Source organism: Gordionus sp. m RMFG-2023, chromosome 1 (assembly GCF_954871325.1).
Source record: "Gordionus sp. m RMFG-2023 chromosome 1, tfGorSpeb1-WG-v2, whole genome shotgun sequence".
Lineage (NCBI taxonomy): Eukaryota > Metazoa > Nematomorpha > Gordioida > Chordodea > Parachordodidae > Gordionus > Gordionus sp. m RMFG-2023.
The window spans coordinates 16,325,984-16,351,318 of record NC_088775.1 but is presented as its reverse complement, the minus strand read 5'-3'; the positions used below and the strand labels follow the sequence as shown (position 1 = coordinate 16,351,318).

Sequence of the window (25,335 nt, the reverse complement as noted above, 5' to 3'; positions counted from 1 at the left end):
TATAAAATTTCTTCGCGTTAAATGACATCCGCGATAAAGTTTCGCTGAATTGACCTGATACGAAATAAATTATAAGATTTAGTATGGTTGAAAACCCCATTCCTCTTGGCAAATTTGGAGGGGGGGGGGAAATAACAAGCAAAAGTCACGCTTATCTATTATGGACTCATTAATAGTATGCTGTAATGTATGCTGCCTTACATACATATTATAACTTTCATTTTGCCTACTGAGATGTCATGTCAAGTTATAATACTGCTCATTTTATATTCTAACAAATTAAGTTTTTACATGAATTGGCCAGTGAATTGGTTATTTGGTGCATCGAGGCCTACGAGTTCTATTATTCATTACCAAAAACTCAAACAAATCGAATCACTAAAAAATTTATTCCCGGAGTATAAATAAGTCTTTTATCGCTTTAAAAATCTATTTTATAGGATAATCGAAAATGTAAAAGAACAGGAATATGCTCTTGCGTTTCTAAATTCTAATATCGAATTTAAACTTAATATGTAATATAATTTATTCCTATGAGTACCATACATGTTTTAGCAATTTTCCTAATGAATACCCATCTGAAAAGCCTATTATCAAAGTTCAACCTCCCATCAAACATAATTGGGTTAATGATGAACTTGTTATTATTGGATCACCTAGCCTTCTCAAGGTATTGTTTAATAACCAAAATATTGTTATATTTTTTTAGTATACTCCATCTACTGATATATGTATGATTTTAAAAGAAATTAGCAATGAATTTAACAAAAATCCTCCTATTCCTCTTCTGCCACCAAGGTTTTATATTGTTATAATAATAATATTATAACTAACAAATTTTTAAGGACTTGTGCTTCAAATATAACAAAAGATAATTTACCTTATTCATTGAGCCCCTATAATAAAGGTTTTGGCTACTATCCAGATTTAAAAAATGAGCAAAGTTGGGATAGTCAAAAATATACATATAACCAAGATCAAAACTTATCCCTTTCTCCATATTATGCAAATTTTAACATATCTAGCTATCCCAATGTCCCATTCCAGCCAACCTTTAATGAAGTAATAAAAGATTTTATGTTAAGATTATTTTTTAAATAATTTTGTAAGATAATAGTTGTTAGATTAAAAAATGATTTTATCACATGGTTCCCTTCAACCTACTATATATCACCCCACTGTTGCCACCATACAAATTTTTGAGAAATTGCTTTTATAATTTTATTCTTTATCATTTATACAATTTATTATGTAAAATATAATATGTCGGAGCGATGATGGTAAACCAATCACCCTGTGCATTCCAGCACTGTTTACCTTGAATATAATGATAAGCCATTGTCATGTCCTCTAAGTTGTAATAAAAATGCATTTTTTGTTTTTAACGTATTATGCCACCTAAGTTTTTATCAGTTATATCCTATATGACATTATTGGTTGGGTATCTTACTATGAATAAATATCCTTCCAATTACGTGATACGTGATTTATAGTGCTATTCCCTCTATCGTTGAAGGTTCAACACCGTGATACTAAGTATTACTCATTTCCATCTAACTGGATTAAATTAAGTTGGATGAAAAATTAGAGAGCCCTTTACACATTTATGGGCAAACCACATCTACTTATATGCACAACAGTTCAAGAATTGTTATTTAAATGTTTATAGGGTAAGAAAAGAAGAGTTGGGCAAAACAAAAGCCTATACTCGAGAACTTCAAATTTAATTTTAAAAGTGGGAGGTGACTAATTTTAGGTTTAAATTTCTTCATGTAAGTCTTAAATGATTACTATCGATATTGAGGAGATTTGATGTTTATATCAAATAAATTTTGATTTATCCTAAAAGAACAACATTTAATATATAATTTAACTTCTGGTGAAATAAGATGTTCAATTTTAATATTCAAGTTTGATTAATATGTTTTTGGTCTTGATATTCTATTATTTGCATTTGTAGAATCCACTTGCATGGGAAAACTGAACCTTTCATTGAAGTTTCTAAAAAAAGTTCAAAAGATTGAAGGCCCTCTTTACAATTAGTTTAATTTTAAAAAATATATTAAAAGTTTAATATGAACGTAAGTTTTACTTATGTATGAAACCAAGTTGAGCAATGATTGATTGTAGTGAAACTGATTTAATAAAAGAGGAAATGTTGTTAACAAAAAATGATATAATCTCATGGTTGCCTCTGACCTACTATTCGCATGGAACCACATTTAGTTTCAGAAAAAAATATGGTCTTTGTTAGATATAAATCCAGAACATCAGATTGACGATTCACTGACTTATTAGGACTAGGAATAATCTTGTTAAAAAGCCCGTTTGAGTCAATTTTTAAAACGATTAAGGTTACAACCAAAATAATATTATGTAAGCCTGGAGATTTTGCTCATAGCTGGCAGAAAAATTTGGACATCTATTTGCTAAATCTTGAGGATTACATAATATTATTTTATCTTAATTGGGCCGTTTTTAAATATCGACTTAAACAGGCTTTTTAACAACACTACTTAAGAAGCTCTCTGAAAAACGACCATTTATTAAATATAAACGGCTCGTTTTGAACCGATTTTTAAAAACGGCTAACTCAATATTTTCGCCAGAAAAATATTGACTAAGCCTCAAAATTTCAATAATATATGTCTAGACCTTTGCTCCTTCTATAAGCAAAATTTTCAGGCTTGCGTAATATTTTTCTGGATAAAAAAACTGAGTTAGCCGTTTTTAAAAATCGGCTCAAAACGAGCTGTTTAACAACACTAATATGATAACCATATGTGGCAGTGTTGATCAAAACAAATCATAAATAAAATACCGATTCGTTCAAAAAAATTGTATGGCTGCAGACCTACCTATCATGTTATATAAGTAGGCTTACGTTCATGTTAAACTTTTAATATATTTTTTTTAATTAAACTAATTGTAAAGATACTTAATCGTAATAAGATACTCTACCAAATACGACATAAAGGATATATTTGATATAAACTTCGGTGGTATAATACGTTACATCCATAATCAAAACAAAGAATGCATTTTTATTATGACAACTAGAGGACATTACCGTGACTTATCTTTATATTCAAGGTTAGCGGTGCAGGAACTTACTGGGTGATCGGTTTACCATTGACCCTCAAAGATGTGAAAGAGTTTAAATAATGCTGTATTATATTTTACATAATAAATTGTTTATTTGATAAAGTAATAAAACTCTTTAAGCAATTCTCTCAAAACTTTTTAACTATATGAATTGTAAAAGCTTATATAAGATGAAGTTATTCATTGAATTTTAGATTAATTTTCCCATCCTATAGGCCTCTACTATTAGTAGTATTTTTATTTAAAATATATCTGGCAAATTTTTCCAATTTAATAATAAGTGATAAATTTAAAGAATTGTATGATAATTTTTAAAAAAATAAATAAGGGTCCAAACATACTTTTACAGCCAATCGAAAATACTATTGCCAAAACATATTTAATGCCTGAAATCCCACACGAATACTCTTTACTGAATGATATGAGGTTTGTGTTTTATATAATAGAGCAAAGACTTGTCTAGGTTAAAATTTTAGGACCAGCCCATTTCTGGCCTGGCCCGGATATTTTAAACATCCAGCTTAGATTTTTGACTACTTTATGGCAGGCCTGTAATTTTAATTTTATTTAACATTTTTTCAATTGTAAATTGTTTCAAAAAGGGAATTGATGAATTAGGGTTCCCCATTTTTGTAAACAAACGAATTTCTTTATTTGTTATATAGGTTCCAAATTTACCTAAATCAAATGTTTAAAGCTCACTTAGACCCAGAGTTATGGGCCTTCAATGTCCAGGCCAGATGCGTTATCTTGATTTAACATATCTCAAATTTTAAAATAATTACAAATATTATTTTATAGCCCCTATAATTATCCTTCACAAAATACAATTTAAAGAATCTTAAATGTTAGCATATTTGCACAAGTGCAATTATTTTTATTTTGAGAATTCTATACTTTATGATGCTAAAAATCTATCAGGCATGTTTGTTACCTTAATATTTAGGTAATTTAGTGGGGGAGAGAAGAAATGTTTTTAAATTGAATTTTATTTTTTTATAATTTTGAGAATACATATATTCTCTACACTTTGTGAATATAATGCAAATTTCCCTATGGAAGAAATTATATGTTCATTCGGCTTACCATTGCGTTTATCTGTTTAATGGTTAACCATACTGTGTCTGCTAAATTCATGAATAAGGGTGAACAAGGGTTAGAGAAATGACACATATATTCCAGAGTTGAAGTATCTAGATATAAAAATGTGATATCTATACCAAGATACACTTTTATAAAAAGTATTAGAATCTAGATACAAGGGCTGTGCCGATATTAAATATCGAATCGGCACCGATATTTAGCGTTTTCCAAAAATGTTGGATCGGGTCGATACCTGTAAAAACCCGATCCGATCTTTTACTTTTTTTTTGTTATTTTATGTATATTTATTTTACATTAATAATTTTTTTTAATAATTTTTTTTTAAACAATGCAAATGCACAAAATCCCTTAAATTTTATTTATTTTTTAAAATAGATTTATAGTATTTTAAAAGTTTTTTATAAAAATAGAAAGGAACACCCAAGTTTTATTTATTTTAAATCTTTTTCAATAATAACGCTAATTTTATTATTTATATTTTAAATAAAAGAATTTTTTTTAAATATGGTATCTGAATATGGAAATATTTATAAAAGATAAAGATAATTTTGCAAAATGTGTTATCTGCAGAATTCTAATTTCACGGGGAAGAATAATGAAAAATTCTACTACCAATATCCGTAAATTTTTTAAAATTATTATAGAAATAAAAAAATTAAATTAAATGCAGAATTCGATTTTTGCATAAAAAATATTGATCTCTTAATTACATTTGGTTCGGTGGGGGGGGGGGGGGTGAAAAATCAATATAAATATCGGATCGGGTTTGAACCAATATCGGATCGGATCGGTGAAAAATATGTGGATCGACACAGCCCTACTAAATACTATTTTAGAGGTATCTGTTTATATATATTTTGATATAATTTTATTTTACGTTTATTTTATTAAAAATAATAACATATTTAAATTAAATTATTAATAAAATATCCCATTTTATTTCATTAGAATAACAAACCAGACATATATTTTATTCAATATCAATACTTCTAGGCAATCTGTGAAAAGAAATAAAATAATTTAATATTCGATTTTTTGGGATACCCTTAGATGATATATATCTTGAGACATTAAATTTTAAATAATTTTTTTATGCATATCGGGATTTTAATATATTTAAGTATTATAATATATCTTGAGACATTAAATTTTAAATAATTTTTTTATGCATATCGGGATTTTAATATATTTAAGTATTATAATATAAAGTTGTTCGTTAAATATAACAACCACTCTGTAGTCAAGTGTTTCGATAGAAAGAGTTTTTAATGGCTAAAATTATCCTTACATATAAACGGAGGTTCCTCAGTGCTAAAACTTTTGAAAATGTTTTATTATTAAAATATTATCATTTAATTAATATAGTTATATTTTATTATTGTTAATACAGAAATATAATTAATTAATATGTAAAAATGTAAACAATACACAATATCGATCGAATACATTTTTTAAAAAACATAATGAATATAGGGGAAAAAACTATAATTTTAAATTTCAGTTATGAAAGTACCATGAATATAGCAGCAGCCTTATATTCTAGTTGTTTTCTTTTCATTTTTATATATGAATTATTAAAATCTAACAATTATTTTAATTATATATTTGTATATAGAAGTAAATAAAAATAGCATATGTATCTTGAACCATTTGAAAAGTATTTTTCAACAACTCTGGTTCATATTTAAAACATTGCTGGATTAGGATTTTCTCTACTGAATTTTAAATATTTTCTCAGGAGGTTTAGTTGATGATATATTTACGGATTCCATATAGTGAATATTATTAATTGCTTGTGTTTTTTATCTTTTTTAAATTGTTTTCCCATTTATTATTAATTGAATTAGAGCATATTTTCATTTTAAAAACCCAAAATAATTTTTTTTATATGTTATTATTTACATATACTTTAAAAAAAATACTACTCTAATTTAACAAGAATTAAGATTGCTAAAAATAAAAAATAGGTTTAAATATCTAAATGATCATAATGATATAGAATAAAAAGGTAATATACCAACACTACTGAATTTTAGCATTGTAAGGTGAAGTTTGTTCAAAAATCTTTTAGGAAAAATACTTCCACTTAAGATATTTTTTTAGAAAAAATGTATTTTCCAAAGAATGATTTCAGGAAAAAAAATGTCATATATTATTTCTTATTTTTTCAACTTTTTTTTCCCCTCTGTATTTTGAAAGCTAATACCTCCTTACTAATTAAACTAGAGCTCCAAAATTTTGATTTGGTTTTAATTTACAACCTATTTTAACCATAAACATTACGAAGCTTTCTTCGTTTTTCAAATATGGTTGTCAAAAAAATCGTCATTTTTGGTTGATTTAATTAAAATTTTATTTAAAAAATAAGTCCAACCTGAGTTTTGTGATATTTTAATTTTTTTTTAAGCTCAGTCATATTTCTCAGAAATTCAGTCAATTTTGGGCAGGGCCTACTACAGGCCTCTGTCATTATAAATTAATTTAATGATTCTTTTTCTTATGTTTATGTTGATAATTATTAGGGAATTACGATAATTTAATATTTTATAAATAAATATTAAATAATTTGGCAATAAAGTAATGATAATTTATTTATTTAAGTGTTGAGGACCTTAACGATCTCAATGAGAATGAAGGCAAATTGATAGAACAGATCATCAGTAAATTACCGCAAATCGGGAAGCTCACGAGAGATAGAGAAGAATTGCTTAGGAACATTGAAAAACAAGCTAGTATATCGTTTTTTTTTTAAAACAAAAGTATATAATATTAAAATCTTTAGCTTTAAGGATGAAAAAAACGCTTTTTTTTAGGGAGAACAAATAAACGTATTTTTTGTAAAAATATTTATTACCACTACAATCCTTGAGGAAAATATAATCCTAGCCAATAATTATTGCAAATTATCAATATCACAAGCATCTTAATAATCATTAGAAATGTTTTATTTACACACTTACTTTTAACTCGCTCATTTTGTTAAAATATTTTTAAGTCACATCTATATTTTGCTCTCATTTTATATATATTGGCCGCAATGTGTTATGTTTTCAACTTTAAACATTTCTTGAGTGCTTTAAAAATTTAAAACTGCCTTTACTGGAAATGTATTCCAGCTTGTTAATAATACCTCTCTTATGAATTATAGACAATTTTGCTATTAACCCTTGAGTCATTTATATAAAAAATATATGGATAAACTATTATAGGGTTGACAAAAATCGTGGATTTAAATCAAATAAAAATAATTTAATTATCGTTTTTTTCAGTTTAATATTATCTTGCAAGTAAAGGACTAATGCTCAAAGGAAGAAGTCAGAAATTGTTGAAAAATTAAATAATGATATGTTGTAATTTGATATTTTTTCAAATAAAGAGCCGATGATATATAAAATACAGTTATTTTTTAAAAAATTAGCTATCAATTGTTTGCTAAAATGAATTTATTGTAGAATATTCTGATTCAAGTAAAAATGCCAAATTTCAAACTAAAATTAGCTGTTATGGATTATTTTAATTAAATTAATATTATCATGTTACTGGGCAACACATTTCTTATCAACAATTAATAATTGATTCAACTGAATAACAATTAACTCATTTAAAACTCTTAATAGTTGGAAGAATTTGCAAATGTTTTTCACCACCATACATGCTAATAAAAAATATAAGTAGTAATCAACTTTCATCCTTCGTTAAACGATACCATCAAGCTGTAACTCTTGCACATTTCTTACCCAATCTTTTAAACCTGAAATATCGTTCAAATCTAACAACCAATGAAATGGAATACAGAAAAGCCATTTACTAAAATTATATTTTCGGAGTAAATAAAGTAGACCCAGTGGGTGACCAAAGGATGAAGGATGTAAATATTCTAAAAATAATAAAGCAACTATTTAATACATCTTCATCCTTCGCTTCAGTTGAAAGAGCATTCAAATCGTTTGGAGTTGTTCACTCGAAGCTTAGGAATCGGCAGAGGGAAAAATTAAATTCTAATAACTAATAAGTTATTGATGTAGATATACTTGTGATTTTATTATGTTTTTTCTTAATTTTACAAACTAATTTTATTTTTTTATTATAAGGAAATTTAAAAAATCTAAATGTGGGTAGATTTTTAATATTAGCTTCGTTTTGTATTTAGAATATTAAATAATTTTTCACTATTGCCATTAAGACCAGTAATTATTTTTCTACTATATCAAAAATTGAAATTGAGAGTAAACTTTTTTCTCTAACAAGTTGTGATTACTAGTGCAATTTGGTTATTTAATTTAGACTTTGCTTATCTAAGTCCAGATTGAGGTTCAGGGACAATAAAAGTAAAAGCAACTGCGTTTTTGCTACTTTCTTTCACCATTTTAAATTTTGATTTAAATCATTGATTTCTTTTAAAAAAATCACGTTGATTTAAAAATAAACCAAAATTGCCTGATATTGTAGGCATTCCAAACATGTTGGAATACATTTCCGGTAAAACTATATCAAAAATTGAAATTGAGAGTAAACTTTTTTCTCTAACAAGTTGTGATTACTAGTGCAATTTGGTTATTTAATTTAGACTTTGCTTATCTAAGTCCAGATTGAGGTTCAGGGACAATAAAAGTAAAAGCAACTGCGTTTTTGCTACTTTCTTTCACCATTTTAAATTTTGATTTAAATCATTGATTTCTTTTAAAAAAATCACGTTGATTTAAAAATAAACCAAAATTGCCTGATATTGTAGGCATTCCAAACATGTTGGAATACATTTCCGGTAAAATTTAAAAAAACGCTCTCAAAAAATGATTTAAAGTTGAAAAAATAACGTTGCCAATAAGATATATTAACTTTGTAGATAGCGGAATCGAAAGTTGATCCCCAATCTAATATAATTTCGAGACTTATAGCAGGGGCATAAGCAAAAATGCACTTTTTCGTATGATGTGTTTTCGAATAGTTCCTGAAAATGATCCATTTTTACTGATTAGCTATAAGAAAAAAGTAGAAGAAAACGACTATTTCTACGATTACACTCGATTGCCTGGAAGGTCTAATTCGAATATGAGTTATTTGAAAAAATCGGATTTGTTTCGAAATATAATCAAAAGATTCTATGATAAAAAAATTTTTAGTTTATATAATAGCAATATGATACATTTAACAACATCTTTTCATTTTCACGGTTATTTTATAAATTTGCTCATTTTTTCATTTGTGTTAATCTAATATACCATTATTTTTTTTGAGATATATTTTGAAAAATTTTTTTTTTACCATTCTTAAAAATAGAGGTGGGCGCGGGCTTAATTTTTCATTCACGGCTCGCCCGCTCACGGTGGCAATAAAAAAAATTTTCGACCGGACTCGCCCGCTCACGAAAAGCAATATTTTGATTCACGCCCGAAAATTCACGGTGTTTTTAAATTTTTCAAAACTATTGCTATAATTTTACACTTTTTTGAATTCATTCTATTTATTTCTCTAAACAAAAAATAAATACAATTTATAAATCGAAATTATTAAGAAAAAGAAGACTGTCCATATTTTTTTATTTCAATTGTGTACGTCTTTTCTCTAATAAGAGATTTGCTACAGAAAATAACCTTTCACTAGAAACCGAACTTGCAGCTGACAAAATTTTACTCGATATTCTCAAAAAAGGAAATGAATATTCCTGCTTCCAAAACTTCAAAATATTGTCTTGTTATATAAATTATATGAATCTTTTAAGTTCATCCTCACAGCTTTCATCGGTGATGTTGATGCTTCATCAGAATCATCTAGAAATTCTCTAAATTTTTCATTTAGAATATACGGTCTTTTATGAGTGTAGGATGAATTAGGAAAGTTATAAATGATAGTTGGTATTGATCATTTATAATATAAGGTTTTTTATGAGTTTAGGATAAGTTAGGAAAGTTATAAATGATAGTTGGCATCGACTTATGCATATCATCTAATTTTATATCATTTGGCATTTTTAAGATGGTTTTATATATATCATCCTTTTCTTCTTTTATTAAAAACTTAAGTCTTTTGAAATTCGGATCTAGAATTAAGCCTACCTTATGTAGTGGCTGCATAATAATTTTTTAAAAGAAATCTTGTTCTGTATTTTAAGGTTTTGATTATTATTGTATCACGTTCAGAAGGTTAACAAAATTTTACTAATTTTTGTTTCCATAGACAAACTTCATCGAGAATCTGCTCTCAGATTATCTGAGCATTCTTTAAATATTGATAAAAATTTATCTAACTCGCGTATGATGCTGATATCAATTGTGGCTAATCTATTTAATTCTTGCTTGCTAAACAAGTACACCTGTATTTCAGAATATGATTTTAAAACTCTATATCATGATATATACAGAGTTCCATCTCGTTATTCTCTTTATTAAATCTTGTTTAAGGGTGTGGCTTAGTTTGATTAGCTGTAGAGTGTTTGAAATATTGTACTATTTTTTTACACCATTTATATTTAAGGCTATTTCAGTTAAACAATTAAAAATATAATGCATAATATTATTTAGTATATGGCATATATATATGCTAGCTCGTCCTTTGAATGCACTTATAAGATTTGATCCGTTATCACTCACAACTATACATTTATTTAAGTAATTTTCCACTTCTGTATATTCTCCTAAAATTGAATTGACTACACTTTTAATATTGACTTTTTTTTCATCCATTGTCCTTGTGGCCAAAACAAATTTTTTAATTTGAAATCCTTAATGATAATAATATGTAATGTAATGGTTAAAAAACTTATATTTTTATAGTCATCCGTCCAAATATCAGTGATTATGGAAAAGTAATTATTATTGATCATGCTTTTAATCTTAAATTTTATTTCATGGTATATTTTTGGACCTATAGTATTCATGAGAGTTTTTCGGTACACAACTTTTATATTTTGTTATCCATAGTAACACCAACATTTATCTTTTGGCATAGATTTTTAAAATCCTTCACTTTCTGATGCATTTAAAGATTAAAGATCTTTACAAATAAAATATAACTGACTTTTCTGTAAAAAATTTAAGCAAAATTTAGCATAAAGTCTCGCGATAAAAAACACCTAAACATAAAAAGGAAATAGAACTAACGAAATGTTACCGATGTTGTTTATAAAATGCGGAAGATTTTTTTTTTCTCTTTAGCTTTCACCTTTTCTGGTGGTAAGCTCCTTCAACATCTCTCTCCACTTTATGTTATTCATACAATCTCTTTTATCTATTTTATACTTCTTTATATTGGCTCTAACTTTATGGCCCCATTGAAGTTTTGGCCTTCCTCTTTTACGTTTGCCCATCACTTCCAAACTTTCAACTTTATTTCCTATGTAGTTCATAGGCCTTCTCATTGTGTGCCCATACCACCTAAGTCTGTTTACCATTAACTTAGTCTTAATGGGCACTACCTTTAAACTATTTAGTATTCTTGTACTGCGCACCTTATCCTTTCTTGTTACCCCAGCAATCATCCTCAGCATTCTCATCTCCATAGTTTGTAGACTTCTCTCGTCTGATTCTTTGGTTGGCCATGTTTCCGAACTATATAGAATAGTTGGTTGTACTATGGAACTGTAAATTTTTCCCTTTAATTTGTGTGGGATTCTTTTGTCAAATAGCACTCCAGATAAAGATCTCCACTTTAACCCCACTTGATTAATTTTACTCTTTATATCTTTTTCTATTGTGCCATTTGTTTGTATAGTGGAGCCCAAATATTTGCAGCTTTCAATTGCCGATATCTGCCATTCATTTATATCAATACTCTCTGTTCCTCCTAATTTACTTTTAGTCCGTGCTTTTCTAGAATATTTATCCAACTCACTAATCTTTCTTTCATATCATCTCGGCAAGTATCACAATATCATCTGCAAATATCATATTCCACGGGACTGTTTGAGGTATAGACTGTGCTAATACATCTATTACTGTAATGAAGAGAAGTGGGCTGAGAGCCGACCCTTGATGAACTCCTTCGGCTATTGTGAAGCCTGCTGAAGTACCTGTTGTGCTACGGACCATTGTTGTATGTCCCATATACATATCCTGTATTATTCTTATATATTTTTCGGGAACTTTTTTGTGGCGTAGCGCCCACCAGAGAAGTTTTCTTGGGATTCTATCGAAGGCCTTTTCTAGATCGAGAAAGACCATGTGTAGCTTTTTGTTCTTTTCTCTGTATTTTTCACTCATTTGCCTAATTGCATGGATAGCATCGGTTGTTGATCTTCCAGGCATAAAGCCAAACTGTGTCTCTCCTATTTCGATTATATCTCTTAATCTTTTTTCTATTATTTTTTCGTATAGTTTTAGACAGTGTGACATTAGTTTTATGCCCCTGTAATTTTGACAATTGTGTGGATCCCCTTTATTTTTGAAGATAGGAACTAGATAGCTCTTCCTCCATTTTTGGGGAACCTCTTCATTTCCAAGTATTTTATTGTACAGATTTGTGAGGAGATGTATTCCATCATCTCATAGTGCTTTAAGGCTTTCTATTGGAATATCGTCTGGACCCCTAGCTTTGTTGTTTTTCATATGCTTGAGGCATGTGATTATTTCTTGTTCCGTTATAGGTTGTACAAGGTTTTGACAAGGGGAGTGTTTATCGAGATGCAATATGTGGGAATTAAAGTTGAGAAGCTCCTGAAAATATTCTTTCCATCTATTCATTATTTCTTTTTCCTTTATTATCAATTTCCCATCTTTATTTTTGATTACTTTCGGAGCTCCGTTTATACCCCTAGAGTTCTTTTCTCGCTGTTTGGCTAATCTGTATATTTTATTTTGCCCTTCTTTGGTATGTAGATCTTCGTACATGTCATCGTATGCCATAGATTTGGCCCTAGCCACCGCCTTTGTAGCTAATCTCTTGGATTTTTTGTATCTTGACTTGTCATCTGCATTTTTGGATTTGTACCATATTTTATAAAGGGCTTTTTTCTCCTGTATAGTGGTTTGTACCTCTTGATTCCACCACCATAGTTCTTTGTGTGATTTGTTGCCTCCTCTTGTCAAGCCTAGCGTCGATTTTGCAGTGTCTATTAATCTGGATGAAAGGTCTGTCCAGATTTTTTCACTGACTTGTGAGCAATTTATTGTTTCAATGTTTGCATTGATTGCAAAGGCATCTGTCATTGTTTTTAATTTGCCCCATTTGATGCATGGTTCCAGTTTTATCTTATTTTGAGTGGATTTATTTGAGATTTGTAAATCCATGATTAGTAGCTTGTGTTGTGCGGCGATATCTTCTCCTGGGATGACTTTGCAGTCTATTACATCTTTTAATCTTCTGCGAGAGATTAGCATGTAATCTATCTGTGTTTTCCTAGTACCACTTTCATATGTTATTAAATGACTGTCTTTTTTCCTATAGTAGGTGTTGGTTAAGGCAAGGTCGAAGGCTTGCGCAAATTTCAGTACGTGCTCTCCTTCATCATTTCTTTCTCCTTATCCAAAACCACCATGATGCCTTTTGTAGCTATCTCTTGCTTTCCCCACATGCGCATTTAAGTCACCACCAATTATGACTAGGTCATCCTTAGGGATTTCCATTACAGCTTCATCAAGGATAGCTCTAAAGTCATCTTTCTCTTCTTCCTTGCAACCCGTTTGAGGAGCATATACTGATAGGATGTGTAGTATTGATTGACCAATGCAGAGTTTTATCTTCATTAGTCTATCAGAGATCCTGTTGACTTCTACTACTGAAGAGGTTAGGTCTTGGCTGAGGATGATGCCGACACCATTCCTATTGCTAACAAGTCCATTATAGTACAATTTATACCCATCTCCAATCATCAAAGTTTTCTGTCCTTTCCATTTCGTCTCTTGTATACACGCTATATCAACTTTTCTCTTGTTCAACATTGATGCCAATTCTCTCGTCTTACCTTTAAGCGTCCCAATATTCAAACTTGCCAGTCTTGTCTTCTTTGCTTTGACCTTTACTTTATTTTTCACAGGATGGAGGTCTACACCCTGCGCGTCGCATGGAGGGAACGCCCTAGCTTTCATATTCATATTTTCATTTGTGTCCTTCATTTGTTTATTGGACAGGTATCCTTAGCACCCGGCTGTCCAGGTCTGTCGGTGACCGGGGTGTCATCTCTAAGCTCCGAAATTCATCATACCATATGTCTTTACACATCAGTCATCGAAGAAAAACTTGAAAGTTTTTATGGTTCTTACCAGGATTGAACCAGCGTCCTTGTTCATACTCGTGTTTCCAAGCCTACATCTTACCCATTAGGCCAAAAGAAATAAATTAAATAAGAAAATATATAATATAAATATAAAATTGCAAATTTATATTTATAAAAAACAATTATAAAAATTAAAATTTCCGTGATTCACGGGAAATTTATGTTCACGCCCGGGAAAAATTTTGGGAACCCGTCATGCCTTGGAATTTAAAATTTATTCACACTCACGCCGTGACCCACCGTGACACGATGGGTCATGCGTAATTTCACGGCCCGCGCCCACCTCTATTTAAAAATGATATTTAAAGCTATGTTTTTTCCACATTTTTTATGGAATAAGAAAAAAAAACCTTTTTGTTTTATTTATATTTATATTTTTTGCATCCCTAATAATACTCTTATATTTTATCTTGTAAGTATTGAACCACGTTATTTGATTTTATAGAGACTTTCGATTGCCATTTAAAGATTAAATATTTTTTCAATCAAATGGCATTTCTTAGTCATATAGTACCATTTTTTAGAATAAAGTGACATTTAGGTCCCACTCATTAATTCTATTTATGACAGATATGAGTTTGTTTTTTTTAAGGTTCCCAAATCAGATTATAACTTATTTTTTTACTTTTTATATATGTAAAAACGAAAATATCGATTATTTATCCCATAATTAAGGAAGAATATGTATGCTAGAAAAGCCCTTACTGTTTAAACCGATATAAGCACATATTTTAATTACACATTAAACATGAATTAGGCAACTACAAATGCTTTTCTAGTACATTTCTTCGTTAACTTATAAAAATATTTTTTATTTCGCAAAAGATTATAGTGAATTTATTTTACTTTTTTTAAAAATTATAAATTGCAATCTCTATTCAATTTCATCACAAAAATAAGAAATCTTCCCTATAAGAAAATTAAATATATTCGAACCCTCCAGGTTAAATTTTCATTTTTAAAAGGGGACGAAAAAATTAATTTTATTACTTATAAAAACAAATGATTTTGCACCTTAGCGAGGAATTTGATAAATTGATTAATCGGGCTGGACTTCATGGTCTTTAAACCCTTATACGCACAATATTTTAATCCTATAGTGCACGCAAATTTAGCGTTTGCTTTTTGCCGTTCTTTTTTAATAAAAAAAACTCGTCCATTTTTAAATTAAGGTTGTCTATCTATTAGTATAATCAATTCAAAATTTTGATTAGTTTTTTAAATTTTATTATCATCTGCCCTTTTATTTAAATAATAATTTCTAATATTCCATTTAAAAGATAAGTTATTTATTTTACATTTTATATATATTTTATTTATATATAATAATTTAAAAACTAAGAATGGGTTTTTAGTGCCCTATCCATTCTTATCTGGGTAACAAGGTTTTTTCGGTTTTCTTGCGAAAAAGCCCGAGTTCTACCCACGTGTAAAAGGACTTAATAAAAAATTATTGAAAAAAGCAAACCATTTTGCGTTTTTTAAAATTGTTTCTAAGGCTATGTCTTCGCAGGCAATTCGAGCATTTAATTTTCGCAAAATTTAAAAACAATATAAACAGACGTGATTGTCTTTAGCAAATATTCATGCATTTTTTTTCGCCAAAATTCATTTATTGCATTTTTGCGAATTCGTAACTTTAAGTAGGATTTTTAGTTTGAAAAAATTAGATGAGTAAATTACTATTTATTTATACAAATATATAAACTTAGTATTCTTTTATCTTTTTCATTTAAGGATATAACACAATCTCAAGCTTATAAAGTAGTGATAAGCATAAAAATAAATTTAGAAGGGCAAAAGAGTTTCAAGAAATATCTATAAATCATAATATGGCAGGTTAGGTTATATTAACAATTAGATACTGATTATTTAAATTATTAGTATTAGATGCTAAATTTAAATATAAAAGCTTAAAAGACATATGTAAGAGAAAGAATCTGGATTTAAAAGAAAGTGAATTCATTTTGAAGCACTTTGTTTCCTTGGACCAATAATGATCACTCCATTTTGTAAATCGAATCTAGATTTAAGTCATAGTGATGATGCTTTCTTTGAAGGAGGTTATTAATTTCTTAATATAAATTTGTCATTTCAATTAATTCCGAATTTATTGCCATCTAATTCTAGTCATTATCAATATGTTTTAAATGAAGAAAAGAGTGCAATCAATGACAAAGAGAATGTAAAAAATTACATTTAATTTAGGTTAATCCCACTAAAATTCCTAAGCAAAGAAAACAAAATATAACATCATTCAAGGTATTCATTTCCAAATCTTTTGATAATTTTCTTTATTAGTTTCTTAATATTTCTAAAAAAAATCTATTTTACTAAATATTTGTTCATAATAAAAAGTTTAATAGTAGAAATTAAAAAAAATAAAATATGTTTAAATTAAAATCACGTTATTAGGCGAAAAAGAGAGTAGACACCATTTACCGCGGGAATAAATTTTTTATGCCTGCGAAAATAAATCTCGTATTCATCGCGCTTTTTTTAATTGCCTGCGAAGACAAAGCCTAACATCAAGCGGTAATTTGATCAGTTTGTACGATATCATTTGAAATACATTATTTGCGATGCAGCGTTTAAAACATTCATGTGTTCACGTGATATTAGCTTCTTTCTTTATTTTTACTCGGCTTTAACATTGTTAAATTTAAACGAGAAAATGAATCAATCTTATTACCATGTGTTTGTGGTTTACATCATAAAATATTTTATAAAATATAAAGCATTCTTTTACTAGTTGTACTAATTAATTGTTCCTTTTATAAATAAAAAAATTGTTCCTTGTTATTATATTAATATATCATATTGTATTAGTGCTGTAAACATTTTTTAAAAAATCGAACGCGTGTTCATTGACAAAAATCGAACGCGTTCACGTTCAAATTCAAAAAAAGGAACGCGCTCAAGTTCATGAACGCGTTCATACGTTCAAAATTTTATGATAAATTTTTTTTTAAATTTAATTTAATATAAATAAATGCCTTATATTTTTCAACACAATATATTAGCCATGATAAAAAATAATAGTTTTATTTTGATAATATAATTATAAATACAATATAATAGAGCGATAAAAAAATAAATTTATAAAAAAATTTTCTTATTAATTTTTTAATAATAATTGCTTTTCAAAATTTTCATCTGATAACAAGGAACGCTTGTCAGTTAATACAGCGTTAGCTATACTAAAAACTCGCTCAACAGGGGCAGATGAAGGGATTGCGGTGTTATACTTGATAAACAAAAAGGGGGAATTTATTAAAAACATTTAATGTTTTATCCATTGTTTCAAAAAATTGAGCTATGTTATCATCCTCCAATCTGCCTTCTTCTTCCACGTCAAAAAAAAAGGATATCTCGGAATTGATTTTAAAACAGTGAAATATTTTTGATATTTGGGCCATGGTAATTCTAATTCATCTAATATTGAATTTTGATTTTCAGAATCTGATGATGAAATATTTATATCCATTCAAATGCTAATCTATTAAATTAAAATATAAAATATTCAAATTAATAAACTTTAATCTTATCTTCGCACTATAGTACGTTAATTGCAATATGAAAAAGGAAAAAGTAAAAACAGCTGATTAAAAAATATAAGACTTTTTTGTTTAAAAATTGGATTAAATATAAATTTTTCAAATAAATAAAAATATAAGACTTTTTTGTTAAAAAATGCGGATTAATATTAATTTTTCAAATAAATAAAAATAAAAAGTGTTTTTAAAATTGAACGAACGTAAAATTGAACGCGTTCATCAAAGAAAAGGAACGCGTTCACGTTCAAAGTTCGTCAAAAAAAAGGAACGCCGTTCATCACCTTTTTTCAAAAAAACGAACTTCGTTCACGAACGCATTCATTTTGAACGCGTTCGTTTACAACACTATATTGTATTTATTTTCAATAAATCGTTGTTATACTAATAGTAATAAAATACAATAAAAAATAATTCTCTTATGATTATGAACCAGGTTATAGTGAAAGTATATTTTTGGCAAGGAATTTAAAAGTTTCTTATACTTGCCTTAAACATTAAGGTAGTGTTAAACTGGTCTATTTAACCTACTTTAAATTAAGATTTTACCCAAAATAATAATGCGCGAATCTCGAGATTTCGATAGTTGTACAGACCCTTCTGCCATATATGAACAAAATCTCTAGGTTTGGGTAATATTCTTTGGCCAAAATATTGGGTTAGTCGTTTTTAAAAATCGAGCCGTTTTAACAACACTACATTGAGGTTTAGCTTGGATCAGACTCGAGTTATGCTATTTTCAGTCATAAAGTGGATATCCGTCATACTTAATACAAAAAAATATAGGCGAAAAAGTCATAATATAAAATAATTCCTATTTATAAAATATATATATGTTTATGAAATTCAATCCCAGCTTTTGGGATAGGTTTGCGCTATGAATTACTCCACTATTTTTTTTTTAAAATATGGTAATATTTTCAAGCAATTATCAAAATTCTTGAACCCATAACTAATGTTAAATGACTCAAGTTCTCAATTTTCTAAAAACAGCTAACCCAATATTTTAGCCAATAAATATTACGCAAGCCTATAGATTTTTTATTCATAGGTGGTAGAAATGTTTGGACATCTATAATAAAATCTCGACTTGCATGATATTTTTTGGTGAAGATATTGGGTTAGCCTTTTTTAAATCGAGCTGCTCTAACCCTATTTTTTTACTCCTGAAGTAGGTGGGAAGCAAAATAATTAAAAAATTTATATATTTAGTTTATATTAAGTTAATCTGTATTCAAACAAACCTAGGAAATTATTAAAATTAATATTCAGAATTTTACTATAATCAGAGATCTGCAGGTCCAGCCCTAAGCCCGGGTACACGGGCCGAACGAAATAATTTAAATCGTCATATTTATAAAAATTAAAAATAAATATAAATTTTAAAAAAATTGGTCATGCTATGCAGATGGTTTATGCAGGTCTCTGACTATAATTGTGTCATGATTGTAGTGATAGAGTTATATCTGTAATCTTTAGTTGTTTAAATTTTTTTATAGCCATCTATCTTAATATTTATAGAATATAATTTATTTATTTTTAAACTTTTTAAGGAGAAAATTTGGCCAAAAAACCTATGATGGAAGAAAAAAAGATGATTTTATTAAGCAAAGTATATTATATTTCATTCACAGTAAACCTTTTTTTAAAGCTTTTATAACGAGTTTACTGAAATTATGGCATAAGAATCGTATTAAAATTATAGGTTAGGTATGCAAACATATTAATCGGATCTGTACCAATTGAATATTTGATTGTTCAGATTCAGACGAATCAAATATTAATTATTCTTAGGAATGAATAATAAGATCATTATTCGTTTCAAAAATTTAAAAATGTTAATGTTTCATACAAAAAAAGGGATCATTTAATTTTTTAAAAAAATAATGGAAATGGAGTTAGAAATTAAAAGGTCCACAAGGAATATTAACTTATTTTTAAAAAATTTTCAGTATTCTGGACAAATATTCGAAAATATATTTTTAAAACGATTTGTATTTTCTATGGAATTAATAATTTAAAATATAAAAAGCTAGAATAAGTTGGAGTATATATAATAACTAATTAATATTTTATTGATTAGTTTTTTCTTTGTTGATCTAGATATTTTACTTATTTAAAATAACATGGTTTTTTTTAAGATTGACGCGATAAATTCTACCCGGGAAGAATTAAATGCCATTATTGACGAAATCAAATCGATAGCGGACAAGTATGATCCATACACCTTATGCTTAAATCTAAAAATAGCTGCTAATCATGCCGAAGAGGAATCCGAGAAAACATATCATAAATTTACAGAAGGTATTTTTTAGAAATATATTTGGACCCGCCCGATCATTCAATCATTCGTTTTTTTTAAATACTGGCTTAATATTTCCAAATTTGACCAATTATCATTGATTTTAATATGTTTATTTCCTGTCTAATTGGCTAGTATTTGTCTTACTAGGTTCAAACATCTGATACGAATTTAGATAATTAGTTTCTAAGTCTTTTTCCACCACCTTTGTCTGGACTTTGTTTAGGTCAATATATTAAAGGGGAAAAGCCCGTTTGCTCTTCACATATATTTATTAATAATCTTGGTCTATATTATTCTATCCACTATATAAACATTCTTATGTAACCCACTGAGATTGGTAAAAAGAATCGGAAGTGTCTTTAAAAAGGTTGCATACATTTCTAATTTGTAATAACTAAAACCATTATTTAATTTACTTTTAATAGGAAAAATAGATGTCAATGAATTCATACAAAAATTTTCGGAAAATAGAAAGGTTTCATTAAATGTTTTAAATTTTATTGGCATAAAAATAAATAAATAATTATTGATAACTTAGGTTTGTCATTTGAGAAGAATTAAAGAAGAAAAATTGCATCAAATTTACCCCTAATCTCTAGGAGATTCGATAATGCAAAGCAATTACCTTGTATAAACATAAAATCATAAATAACAATAATTTATCAAGGTAATTCAAACCAAAAAAATAATCCTTTTTAATTTTTGATTATTTATATTTTCTAATAAAATAATGTTTGGAGTAAATAAATTGTGATAATATTATATTTTATAAAAAAATTATAATAAAAGCCTTCATAATTTCTTTTTTATTATCTTTATTGCTCAGTTTTGGTGCACGTTAGATATGACTCCGTTGGGGGGGGGGGAGAATTGGTGCTCATTACTATCTTCATAATTCTATCAAGATACTTTTGATATTTCGACTATCAGAAATTTATTGGCCGGCCTTTTTTTTTATATTTATGATCTTACCTCTGGCTCTGCTGGAATCTAACAGCTCAAACCACGAGATTACTGATTCCATGGGACAAAGGTAAACATATTTAGGATTTCACATGTATCGACATTTTCGCTTGATTCATTTAAAATTGCTGAAAGGAAAAAAAGCTTAAAATACTCCCATATAAACATATTCATCGCAAATCTTGTTATAGTGGAAAAGAGGATACATTTCTTTACACAATAATAAGTTAGCCCTAAATCTACAATCTAGTGACCATTTAAAATTAAACAAAAACTAAGCTATAAAATATAGGCACAATTTTATTTTAGTATCTTACCATTATAATTTTATTATATATTTGGAAACAAATATATTAAAGGGAAAAAAGCAATAGCTATAGAATTATTGACTTCCTAAATATAATAAAATATTTAATATAGCTTAACAACTATTTTGACGAGATTAAACATTTAACTATTCATAATAATTTTTCCAATTATTAAACAATCATTTAGAGTAGTATAAATTAACCTTATTTAGTAGGGTATGGGATGCCTTGATAAAAACTGAAAATATATTGTCAAAACATAATTATTCCATATATATTATTTTGTAAATATTTTATACATGTGTATTTTTTTAATATGATATATGTACTAGAGGTTTAAAGCTCGCCTACTCTTTATTGGAAATTTTTTTTAACCTGACCATCTACCTTTAATATTTTTAAAAAGATTTACCCGCCTTTTCACCCATTTACCTATAAATTTTGTTTAACCTGTCTGCCCGCCTTATACTGAAATATAACTTATATTTAGTAGTGCTGTAAACGTTACTACAAAAAAGAAACGCGTTACCGACTCGTTACATCTAAAAAAAGGAACGCGTTACCGTTACTCGTTACCTTTTCAAAAAAGGAACGCGCGTTACCGACTTTTCAAAAAAGTAACGGGCTACTCGTTACTTAAAAAAATTAAATATATACAAAAATAATATATTATAAGGTAACATCTTTATGTGTCTATAATGAAATTCTCTGTAAAATTTTGTTATTGGATAAATCCTGGCTACGCCACTTCTTTTCCGTTTTATGGCGATTTCCAGGTTTACCCGGGTAGGCCAGTTTTCCCTCTGATTTTTCTTTTCCATTTTTGACGGTCCTGAGCATCAATACTTGTAAGATTCATGCTTCTCATATCCGCCGCTATCACATTTGTCCACGTCATCTTGGGTCTTCCTCTAGGTCTTGATCCTCCTACTTCCATCATTGTGCATCTCTTTACCCAGTCATCTCTTGTCATACGTTCCACATGCCCAAACCATCTTAGTCTATTTCGTCGCAATACCATACCAATCATTTCTATACCTAATCTTGCTCGCAATTCCTTGCTAGTTTTTCTCTCTCTCAGAGATACCCCACACATCCATCAAACCATCCTCATCTGTTCTTTCTAATTTGGCTTCGTGAGTCGCTTTCATTGCCCATGTTTCACCGCCATAAACTAAACAACTCCTCACACAGCTTACGTAAACTTTCCCCTTTAACTTCAGAGAAACTTTTTTATTTGTAAGAATAGACGACATCTCTCTGAACTTCTTCCAAGCTTCTCTGATCCTTGCAACAACGGCATAATCTACACCACCATCTGCGTTTAGCATATCACCTAAATAACAAAACTTTTCCACTTTTTCTAGGGTTAACCCATTGCCAATATCCAGACCACCATTTTTTAGGTTATCAATATTATGTGTCCCTTTCATGCATGTTCTACAAATAAAGGTAATTCTTTCTAACATCAAACTGCCTTTTTTCCCGCTACATTTTTTATGTACCCATTTCTGGCATCTGGTGCATTGGATAGAATTTCTAGCAACTCCTTTCCCACATACAACACAAGGCCACTTACCGGATTCCTCCATCTTTAGATTTTCCCCACCAATCATCACCTTTGTTTTTGATGCATTCATTTTCAGGCCCTTTGCTTCCATAGTCATCTTCCATTTACTAACTTTACCCTCAATTCTCCCTTGTTTGCCATTAATACAAGGTCATCTGCATATAATATCTCCCAGGGAAGTCCTTCGCGCATTTCTCTAGCCACCACATCCATTACTAAGATAAATATTAATGAACTCAACACGGATCCTTGATGAAGTCCTTCCTTCACTTCAAAGCTGTCACTATCACCATAATCCGTCCGTACTGCTGTTTATGCTCCAGCATACATTGCCATCACTGCGGTAACCAACCATTCCTCCACACCTGATTTTCTCAAGGCCCATCTAGTAATCTCACGCGGCACCCTATCAAATGCTTTCTCCAAATCAACAAACGCATAATAGAGTTTCTTTTCCTTCGCAAGATACTTCTCCTGAATTTGTCTCACCACAAAAATTGCATCTGTCGTGCCTTTTCCCGATGTAAAACCAAACTGCATTTCATCAATTTTAATTGGTTCCCTAAACAGCTTCTCTAACACTCTCTCAAACACTTTCATTGCATGTTCCAAGAGTTTAATAGCTCTGTAAGACCCACAATCTAAAGGATCACCTTTCCCCTTGTATACTGGGATAATTATACTTCTCGCCAGTCCTCGGGAATAGTACCTCCTGTGACAATTTGATTAGCTAAATTCAGTAACCATTCAATCCCTAATCATCAGAACCTTTAAACATCTCTGATACCACCATCGTTAAACCCGATGCCTTCCCTTTCTTCATCTTTTTCACTGCTCTCTTTATCTCGTCCTTGCTAAATTTACACCCTGGACCTTCTACCTTTGCGCAACTAATATTATTATCCCATTCATTTTCTTCATTCAAAAGTCCTTTCATGTAAATCTTCCAGGTGTTCTTAATACCACTACCATCAATCGCCATTTTTCCTTCCATATTTTTCAAACACTTTACACCTATCACATCCTGCCTCTTTTTTACATCTGTTTTGCCATTCGAACCATATTTCCAATTTCATCAGCGCATTCCATTTCTTTAGCAAACTCGTGTCTTTTTTCTTCTTGAGCCTTCGCTATTAATTTCTTAGCATTTTTTTTAACCATCTTGTAAATATCATTATCACTATTTTCTTTGCGAATATACCATACTTTGAAACACCTCCGTTTCTCATCCACGGCTTTCGCTACTTACGGGTTCCACCACCAAGTCTCCTTATGTCTAGGCAGCCTTTTTGTCCATCCACATACCTCCTCAGTTGTCATTACCCAGGCTTTCTTCATGGCTTCCCACTTGCCATACACCCTAGATACTTGTGCCACCTCCGCCTCCCTAATCGCTAATGCCATATTGAATTGACGTCTAGCACTCTCCTCCTTCAATTTCCAAACCTTCAGCCTTGGGACAAACTTTCCTTTAGTGACCCTGGCACCTTTAAGAGTGAGATCTCCTACAACTAGTCGATGCTGATTTATACATTCCTCTCCCGGTATCACTTTCATATTTTTTACTATACATCGATCACATCTCCATAATAACAAGTAATCCACTGCACTTTGGGTACTACCCGACTTATAAGTCACCAGCTTCTCTGATTCTTTCTTAAACATTGTATTACAGACAATCATATCCATGGCATCACTAAAATCTAAAATCCTCTCTCCTTTAAAATTTCTCATGCCGTAACTGAACCCTCCATGTACTCCTCCATAACCCTCACTACTCGCTCCCACATGTCCATTCAGATCACCAGCCAGGATAATCCCCACTTCATTTGCCAGTCTCGATGTCACCCCTAATAGACTCTTCACTTCTTCCAACCTGAGGAACATATGTCGAGTAGCTTTCTACCAAAAATCATCTTGATAACCATTATCTGGTTGTCTAGCCTTCTCACTTCGACTACTTTGTCTACCAATTTCTCCGCAACCAATACCCCAACTCCAGCCTTACCATCATTACCTCCTTGCCAAAAGAATTTATACTTTTCGCTAGTCTTGCCAATCATTCTGGTCCCATTTCCTTTCCATCTAGTCTCCTGTATGCAGCACACATCTATATGCCTTCTGTGCAATACATCGACGACTTCTCCCGCTCTTCTCGTCATACTCTCAACATTCCAAGTCGCAACCCTAACTCGATCACCCGTAAACTGGTGGGTCTA

The 25,335-nt window shown here is 29.4% G+C and overlaps 2 protein-coding genes across 2 annotated transcripts; one reads left to right on the top strand and one right to left on the bottom strand.

The window, feature by feature from the left end:
* Positions 1-279: 279 nt before the first annotated feature.
* Positions 280-21,009, top strand: LOC135931801 (vacuolar protein sorting-associated protein 37A-like). The gene is made up of 11 exons (XM_065469096.1): positions 280-398; positions 441-515; positions 556-670; positions 710-798; positions 846-1,062; positions 3,434-3,531; positions 6,811-6,941; positions 19,524-19,582; positions 20,112-20,274; positions 20,701-20,750; positions 20,814-21,009. Exons 1-11 carry the CDS (start codon positions 292-294, stop codon positions 20,865-20,867), a joined length of 1,158 nt encoding a protein of 385 aa, XP_065325168.1. The 5' UTR covers positions 280-291; the 3' UTR covers positions 20,868-21,009.
* Positions 21,010-24,361: 3,352 nt separating this feature from the next.
* Positions 24,362-25,003, bottom strand: LOC135922097 (craniofacial development protein 2-like). The gene has a single exon (XM_065456513.1). It carries the CDS (start codon positions 25,001-25,003, stop codon positions 24,362-24,364), a length of 642 nt encoding a protein of 213 aa, XP_065312585.1.
* Positions 25,004-25,335: the final 332 nt, after the last annotated feature.

Coding starts and splice junctions, on each gene's coding strand:
- LOC135931801 (XM_065469096.1), top strand. CDS start 292: ATGAATTGGCCAGTGAATTGGTTATTTGGTGCATCGAGGCCTACGAGT. Junction 516..555: donor ATCGAATTTAAACTTAATAT/GTAATATAATTT, acceptor TACATGTTTTAG/CAATTTTCCTAATGAATACC. Junction 1,063..3,433: donor TCCAGCCAACCTTTAATGAA/GTAATAAAAGAT, acceptor AAAATAAATAAG/GGTCCAAACATACTTTTACA.
- LOC135922097 (XM_065456513.1), bottom strand. CDS start 25,003: ATGTTCCTCAGGTTGGAAGAAGTGAAGAGTCTATTAGGGGTGACATCG.